This window comes from Egretta garzetta, unplaced genomic scaffold, assembly GCF_000687185.1.
Source record: "Egretta garzetta isolate BGI_Z169 unplaced genomic scaffold, ASM68718v1 scaffold107, whole genome shotgun sequence".
NCBI classification, from domain to species: Eukaryota; Metazoa; Chordata; class Aves; order Pelecaniformes; family Ardeidae; genus Egretta; species Egretta garzetta.
Window position 1 is genome coordinate 2,024,888 of NW_009260399.1, and position 9,380 is coordinate 2,034,267.

Consider the following 9,380-nt stretch of genomic DNA (forward strand, 5'->3'; position numbering starts at 1 on the left):
TAAAGGTGGGTGGGCTCAAGTTGAGTAGATACACTTACGCTCTAATTTTTATGTTGCTGGGAAAGGATAGATGAGCTTCCTCCAGGATTTTCACTGTGCTGTGAAGTGTGGGGGTATTGCAATGGTGCAGTAAGCCAGAAATTAACTGAATAGTAGGTAGCATGGTGGAGTTTGGGAAGATGTAACATGCTGTAGTGTAAAAACACTGGCTGTGCATCAGAAGGCTTAGATTCTATTCTTATCTTTGCCATTCAGTTACTTTGCTATATTGAACAGCCACAGTAAAATGAAGACTGTGGTACCTGTTCTTTTCAAACTATTTTGAGTATTGTGTTAATTCTGTAGCAATAGTTTTTGGTAGAGTTCACTAGCAATATTTCTGAACAGCAAAGTGAATGCTGGGTACTAAAATCCTGAAATATGGTTGAGAATTAAAATGTCTTTTTTTTTCTTTCTTTCTTTCTTTAGGGCTTCATCAGATGAAGGGATGATACTGTGAAACATGACAAAAACCTGGACTAATTAAAAGTGTTCCTATTTTAGGAAAAAAACCACAAAATGTATAGACCAGGGGAAACGGTCAAACGTCGACTCAACATGCATGCTCCTCCTCGGATAAGAAGTGTGGAAGTTGCAAGAGGAAGAGCAGGTTATGGATTTACCCTTTCTGGACAAGCTCCTTGTGTTCTTAGTTGTGTTATGAAAGGAAGCCCTGCAGATTATGTTGGACTTAAAGCAGGAGATCAGATATTTGCAGTTAATGAAATCAATGTGAAAAAAGCCTCTCATGAAGATGTAGTGAAACTTATAGGAAAATGTTCTGGAGTCCTGCACATGGTCATTGCTGAAGGGATTAGTCATATAGATTCATGTTCAAGTGATGAAGAAGTTGGTTTTTATGATGGAAAGGGGTGGCTGAAACCCAAACCTGATTCTAAAGCTCTTGGTATAAACAGAGCAGAGAAAGTTGTTGAAGAAATGCAGTCTGGTGGCATTTTCAACATGATCTTTGAGAATCCTACGCTTTGTGCTGGTAGCTCAGATAATTCTGTACCAAAGCAAAGATCGTTTTCAGATTCTGCTGCTATTAAATTTGAAACTGGAAATGAAAGTATAAGCAATCCAAACCTACTGTCAAAGGAAGAAATATCCAAAGTCATGAATGATGATTCTGTTTTTAGAATTGGACTGGAGAGTGCGGAAGACTTTGCATTAGATGCAAGCATTTTAAATGTTGCCATGATTGTAGGTTACCTAGGCTCAATTGAACTTCCTTCAACAACCTCAAATTTGGAAAATGAGAGTTTGCAGGCCATTCGTGGGTGCATGAGGCGTCTGCGGGCAGAACAAAAAATCCATTCACTAGTGATGATGAAGATAATGCATGACTGTATTCAGCTCTGCAGTGACAAATCAGGTGTAGTGGCAGAATATCCTGCAGAGAAACTGGCATTCAGTGCTGTTTGCCCGGATGATAGAAGATTCTTTGGACTAGTTACAATGCAGACAAACGATGATGCAAGCTTGGCTCAGGAAGATGAAGGGGTTCTGAGGACATCTTGCCATGTTTTTATGGTGGATCCTGAATTATTTCATCATAAAATTCACCAGGGCATAGCAAGACGTTTTGGACTGGAATGTACAGCAGATCCAGACACAAATGGCTGTCTAGAGTTTCCAACATCATCTCTACCTGTTCTTCAGTTTATTTCTGTTCTGTATAGGGATATGGGGGAACTGATCGAGGGAATGCGTGCAAGGGCTTTTCTTGATGGTGATGCAGATGCTCATCAGAATAATAGTACAAGCAGCAACAGTGATAGTGGAATCGGAAATTTTAACCAAGAAGAAAAGAATAATAGAGTTCTGGTGGTTGATTTAGGGAGCAATCCGAGTAAACACATTCCTAACAGCATATGGGAAAATCCAGTAGGAAGGGGACAAAATCAGTCCGCTTCCCATTGGAATGGCTTCTGTCATGAACAAGAAGGAAACATTCCTTTAGAAGTAATTCAGAATGATAAGTCCCAAAATGTTAGCAAACACTTGAGTCCTTCTGCTCGTATTGAAGTTCCACTGGTTTCCTCCCGAAATTCAGTACCCCCATCAAAGAAAAACACTGCGGGCATAGGCAATCAAAGGTGGTTGCCTGTACATGTTTTACAAGAATGGCAGCATGGAAATGCTAGCGACCAGGAGTCTTACACTGATTCTACGGATGGCTGGTCAAGTGTTAACTGTGGAACTCTTCCCCCACCAATGAGTAAGATTCCAGCTGACAGATACAGAGTCGATGGCAGCTTTGGTCAGCCACAGTTAAAATCTCATAAAAATGAATGGTCTAAGAAGATGTTTTGCATGCAGAACAAATTTGGCCCTACACACAGTATTAGGAAGTCTAAAGAAGATAAAAAGGTAAGAATATGTTGATACTGGTTCCTAAAAAAAAAACAACAAAGAAAACCCCAAACCCCAACAGCCTATGGTATTATTACACCATGATATTTGCATACTAAAATTTAAACGTGTATTATATCATTTACAAAATTTCAGATTAAGAAAATAATATGGTTCTTTGTCCTTTGCCAGAGGCTTTGCATATTCTTGTTTAATTGAGTGCAGCTCTGGAATTGTACTTCTGCTGGAAGTGTTGTCTGTTAGAGCTTTCTCACATTTCTTCTTGTCTCTTCATTGTTTCCAAATGTTGCAGTGGCATTGCAATAAAGGAGACATGACATTCTAGCAACTTCAGTTCCTTCTGACCTCCAGCAGCAAAAGAATGGAAACAGTCTCGATTTTCAGTCTGGTTCCTTTTTTAAAGAAGGCTGGCTTGCAAATGTTATTATTTCAGTGATATCTATTTTTATAGAGATGTGGTCCGATCATTAGTCAAAAACTTGTGTTACACACTTTTAACTTCAACCGAGTAAGACAATTTTATTATAAAGATTCACTCCAGCAAACCTCTCAATACAAGTAGTGTTAAACCTACATCAAAGGACAGTCATTAGTGGTGATTATAGAGTCTGCTATTAGGTCACAAATCTAGCATTCTGCCAGTAAGCTGTAGTTCAAATTTAATTCCAAATTACTGCTTCTTCCACTTGTTTTGTCTACTATTTAGGCTTCTATAAACCAAAGTGAGAAGATCAGAAAAAAAACTGTGGGAGGGGTATCCAACATAATTACAGACCATTCCCTTTGTCACATTTTGCTGTTGAGGGAACTAATCTCATGGGAGTCTGTTGTTGATAACTGGGATTCTAGTAAAGTGGAGGTCACTGCCTTACATTAAAAGAGTTAGTAGCAGAGTTCTATCTAAATCACTTGCTGACTCCAAGGAAAGACAGAACCTTATACTCCAAATCAGTCTTCAAGAAGCATTGTCCTTCCATGAGGAAGTATCGCTTATACGACCAATTCAAGTGTCCATCATGCTATCCAAATCTGATTTTGAAAAAATGTTTTTTTCACCTGATAAAAAATATCCAACTGCTGCTCAAGTGGATGACAGTGAGATTCATTAGTTGTTTCACACTGTTACAAACAAAATCTTTGCATTGGTGTGACACTCAGCATGGACTTTTTGGGGATTAGAATGCAGAACTTCAGAACGTTTTGGTTTTGTTGTGGAAAGGGAAATTATTTTTTGTTGCTTTTCTTGTACTGTGAAGCCAACAACTTTCACACACATTCTTTTGTATGTTTTTTTGTGCTGAAAAATAAACCCAAATTAGTATATGTAATAGTTATACACTAGTGTATTTTTAAGGTGAAGTGACTGCTACAGGCAGCAGTGTTTTCCAGACCCATAATAATGTATTAAATTTCAAGTGATCTTAAATACAAGGTGATTCATACTTTTCAAAAACCAAACAAATTATTGAAACAAAACCTCTTAATTTGCAAACATTGCCCACCCAAACCACCTAACAATCAATTCTGTCTGCTACCCTGAAGACTGCAGGCTTCATGCTCTCTTTGCTGATGGCCCAAGGAAAAGGCCTCTTTATATGTAGCACCTGGTGCAGGTGCATTATGGATGTTGGTCCCAAGTGCTTTTTGGGACTAGGACCAGCTGCATGGGGTGCTGTTGAAATTCCTTCAGGGTCTCTCAACAATTTTGTGTCTGCAGTGTTGTCCGTGATAGTAATATGACTTAGGTTTTTTTTTTCAGAGATCTAAAACAAAAAAAATAAATATTTTTGAAACATTTATTTCATGGAAGTCAAAAATATATTAATGAAAATCTCACAGAAAATTTTAGACTGTAAGATGAAAGGTATTCTATATGTGGGTAAACAGTAATAATATTTCACCTACTGTATCATTCAGATCAGCATATACCAGAATATGTTCCAACATTAAGTATCTCAATCTTCCCTTTTAAGTCTATTTACTAATAAAATAGTCATTCTGTTCTTTGATTAATAGCAAATTTGTGAGACACATGTAAAATGTTCCTACATGGCTTTAGCATTTAGTCTCATTAAGGCTACACAACCTCGTTTGCATTTTAATTTTGTTTGTCAGTATTATTGAAGGCTGTTGAAACTGATGAGAAAAGCTCATGAAAGTCTTGAAATCATTTGCAAGTGTGAGTTGTAAGCACTTAGCATTATTCAGTGTAATTCATAAAGATGAAGTAGTACTATGTTCTCAAATCTGTAATGAAAATAGTCAGGGGATGTTGTTATTGATGAATGTACCTCTGTACTTCTTTAGATACTGCAGAAATAGGGAAAATCTATGAGTTTGCATATTAGAGCACTAATTCGCTTTTATAAGGGAATGATTTTCAGAAATTCGGATGATCTTTTTGCTTTGTGTGAAGAGAGTACTGTGTATTCCAAAACATTATTCAGTTGTGTTAGATGCTGTGTTCTAGAAAACTGTACGTCCTTAGCTTCCTGTGACCTTTTTGAGTGGTAAGGACTGATTTTGCACAGCATGCTCAGGCACATTCCAGTCATGGAATAAAGTATATGAAGTGGCCACATGAGATTACATTCGTATTTTTACAACCTAGTGGCTGAGTCTAATGCTTCATTTGGCAGAGCAGTCCTTAAATTGCTTTTTAATTAAGGTGGGGTTTTTTTTGTCTTTTACATTAATACTGAAGAGTAATATATCCTGCAAGTGGGAATGTGCAGAAGCCTCTAGAGGGAGAAAAGGTTACCAAAGCTAGAGGTATTTTGTGATGGACTCTGCACATCTATATTACACACCATCTTCCTTGGAGCTTTTGTTACACGCTGGGGAAAGGACACGAGTTCCTGGATGCAGCTCTGATCTAGCAGAACTGCTGTGCAGCAGCGATGATCACAGCGTGTAATATAGGAAAATATACAGTGCTAGTGGGGGGTAAGAGGGGCATAAACCCTTTCCTGATTTTATAGCTGCACCGATAAAACATTTGTGAATTGTACAGAGCACAAGAGCAGATGTGGGAAAGCTCTAGTGAACATATCTATTTAAAATTGCACTTTCAGAACAGGACCGGGGAAGTGTTTCTTGTGGGTAGGAATGGGTATGGTGTTTCAGACTTCAGGTTACAAGGAAGTAAACATGTTTTCTGAGCTTTGTTTTCCCTTTAGTGTTGTAGTCCCTTTAATGATGATGTTTTCAGCTCACAAATTAGAATTGTGGTTAATTTTGTAACAATTGGCAAAAACACTTTTGAAATATTAATATTCTTCACACCGCTACAAAGCATTTTAAGGTTCAATATAAGTTTGAATCATTGAAAAAAATTTAAAATGCCTAATTTGATTAAACATTACTGGATAGCATGAGGTTTTTTGTTTTGATTTGAAATGTTCTAAGGGGTTTAGCGCTAAATTACTGAACTCATACCTTTATAATAGCTCTATTTTTTTCTTTTTTAATCTTTGGATTTTAAAGTGGTTGTCGTGTGTGGGAAGAGGAGAACCAAATCAGGGAAATTTTGGTTCTATTCCACCTCTTCTGACTGAGATTTACTGGAAAGTATCTCTGGCCCTATGCACCTCTAAAATTATTTCCTGTACCGAGCTTCATGTTTCCCATGTTTCTTAAAAGTTTCATGTGAACAGATTTCTCTTATGAGGCTTTTTTGGGGGGTCTCCTTGACTAGTGGAAGGCCTGACGATGTTGCTGAAGGTAACTGAAAAGGAAGATCATGGAAGGTGGATTTGAATCTCAGAATGACTGAGGATGATTTCTGGCAGCAAGAAGCCTCTGAATTGCTGTAAGACTGATACTGGGTAGAGCTGTGGGGTCTAATGACGTCTACGAGACTAGCAGATGAAGAGACTGGTTATGGTTTCAGTGGAAATGGAATCATTTCTGCTTCTTTTTTGGTTATTCCTTTTGCACTGTGCTACCTTTGCTGTTGCATTGTTATTTCCACCTTCTTCAGCATCCCACTAAGTTCCAGTCGCTTACCTACTCACCCTTTTGCACGATTTTGGGTTGTGCAAAAGAAAAGCACCACAAGCAATATGAAAACATCAGGGGATGTTAGGATTGGCAAGGGACTTGAGAAATTGCTGAACAGGGAAGCATTCCTTTCCCTTTAGACTAAATTAATATAATACGTTTGATTTTGTTCAACCCTCACTCTCTGTTTTCAGGCTAGCGCCTGGCCAAAAATATGTCTACCCATTACTGTTTTAAATTAAGTTTTACTGGGAAAATACTCCTTTTTCCACTGGAAAGCTTCATAACAGTCAATTTAATCTTTGAGTTTTCTCTCTGTGAGGATAGAATCCTAGGCATTGACCTCTCACCATTGCATTTGGTTTTTTTTGTTTTTGTTTTTGTTTTTTTTTTTAAATAAAGTCTGGTTTAATATTGTGGACGCAAGTGTAACATTTAAGATCACAAGAAGTTTTACAACCTGAGCTTAATAACTAGTATTTGGGTACTAGGTTTATTCCAAGTGAATATGACAAATCTATTAAAAAGTAATTAAAAAGCCTTTTAAAATTTTGGGTATTGATTTTTAGAAATGCTTTTCTATTTCACATTTGTTATAAGACTTTTATCTTGACCACATTATTGTTTGTGCTCATGATGAGTGCGAATTTGTAAATGGATCCTATTTGTAGATCATAGAGGAAGAAAAAATAGGTGATCTCATTGCCTGAGACTCACTGGACAACAGTATGGCAAATACTTTTTTTTTTTTTTTTTTTTTTAAAACCAAAAAATGAATCAACTGCTTTGTAACCTTCGTGACTTAAGCTACTGAAAATATTATAAAAATGTAGAAGAGAGAAGACAGGTAAGCAGTACTGAGGGGTTCACTAATGCATCTTTCCTTGCTAATATATTTTCTGGGTTACTATTATTGTTACTCTGTTTTGATCAGAAGTTTAATGGTAACTACTTAAAAGTTGTCTTTGTTTTCCAAAGCAAGGTTACTGAAAAAGATACGCTGTCCAAGTTAAAAATGGAATACTTTTTTTTTTTTTTTGTGAAAAATTGTAATTTGCTTCAAATCCAAGAATTGCAGTTTTTAATGTTGGTGACTGGATGGTGAACTAACAGAAAGGCAGATATTTTAGATGCAAAGACAATGTTGGCATAGCTGTGTCGTTCCCATATTTGGTTTTTTGTTGTATAATTACATGTTTTTTTCCCTTTCCTCTACAATTCTGTTTGCTCACTAGCTTAAATTTTTCCACCCCAGCTGTTTGTAAAGCAGAATTAATGGCAGCTGGATTGCTATTCTTACACAGTACAATTTAATGTTAACCTTTGGAATTATAGGCTTTGATCTGATTTGAGATGTACGTGTATACCTTAAAGAGAACTCAGCTGAAATACCAAACACCAAGCTGGATCTGAGAATGTGCTAATGTGACTTAATCTGCAAAGAGACATTTGTATGAAATAGGTCCTCTGATACATTTTTCTATGAAAGAATGAAAAACAATTAAATGTTTAGTAATTTCATGCAGCCTCTTCATATGTATTGTAATCTTCTAAAATAATGATTTAAAAAAATGGTCAGTTCTAGGATCTTTAAAGATATATAGAAAGCCAAAAAATGCCAGATGCTTTTCTCTGAAAAAGAAATTAGATAAAATCTGAACAGTAAATGTCTGAAGAGCAATGTTCACTTTGTGAAATTTTTTCATTTCAAATTTATATGCGAGAGATTTAGAATTTTTCATTACACCCGAATTTAAATATTTTCTAGATGAAGTATAGGTTTGGATTCCAATTAACGTAATGACAATTAAGGGGAGATGCAGGCATCTAACTATCTCTGAGCTAGTTTTGAGTTGCAAAGTCACAGGAGAAGGTAGCAAAGAGAAACAATGAAGAAAATATTGTGGAGAAAAATTATTAGCACAGAATGAATTGAAACAATGAAAAATGGCTTTATTTTAAGTTTTAAACATAGAGGTTTTGAGAAGAGATTATAAACTTATTGTCTGACTTTCAGTTGTACAAAGATAGACCCCAATTCCTTGCAGTTGAGAAGATTTAGAGAAGAAAAGGAGCTGTAATACTAGTTCTTTACTGGAGAAGAAATAGTTCAGTGTGGAATAAGAGTCTTCAATTAACAAAAATAAAGATGGAATTGCTAAAACTTACCTGAAATACCTAAACAGAAACATGGAAAAATGAAACTTCAAGACAAAGCCTTGAAAATTAATCCCATTAGTAAAATGGCCATTAAGACATCAATAAGTTTGCAAAGATAATACCAGAGAAGGATATCCAGCATCATCAAACCAAATTCTAGCTCTTTTAGGCAATCATGTATTATTGTGCCTTCCATACACTTAGCAGCCATACCTTTGAAAAAAAATGTGTTTGCACCCTGCCTTTCCTTCCACCCTGCCTTCTACAGGAACAGTATTCCACCACTGTTATGATGTATAACTCTAGTCATGGCTACCATATACCCATTTCTTCTGCCGCTAGGGTCTCCTTAGTGACTCTTTCTTCAGTGTTTACCTTTTTGTTTATGCATAGAAATCCTATTCTCTTTTGGCTTTCATTCTGTTGATGTAAAGCATGTAGTCTTTTAGTTTTCTGGGACGTAAAGTTTTCATTCTCCGGATAACTTCAGTAGCCCTTTTCTGAAACTATTCTACTTTAAATTCTTCTCTCTTGGAGCAAAGTGACCAAAATTTTATGCTGATTTCCTTGTCAAGTTTTGTGTAATTGTAGCATACGTTTTCCTGTCTCTGTTGTTAATACTTCATACAATACATCTTCATATATTATTTACTTTTTTCATAGCACATAGTATTGATGTTTAATACTTATTTTGTAATCAATCAGTAAAAACATCCATATATATCAGATGAGATATCCAATATTGAGGTCACTACCCAATTTTGGACACCAGCCAGGAGCAGGCTGCTTAGGAAAACCAT

At 36.3% G+C, this 9,380-nt stretch overlaps 1 protein-coding gene across 1 annotated transcript in view; it reads left to right on the plus strand.

Annotated features, from left to right (window-relative positions):
- The first annotated feature begins 485 nt into the window (after positions 1 to 485).
- The window catches only part of RGS12 (regulator of G protein signaling 12), a 72,455-nt gene continuing 63,560 nt past the window's right edge, over positions 486 to 9,380 (plus strand). Inside the window, exon 1 of the mRNA XM_035898673.1 lies at positions 486 to 2,415. Within this exon, the coding sequence (XP_035754566.1) occupies positions 559 to 2,415 (1,857 nt within the window). The 5' untranslated portion in view covers positions 486 to 558. The remainder of the gene's footprint in view (positions 2,416 to 9,380) is intronic.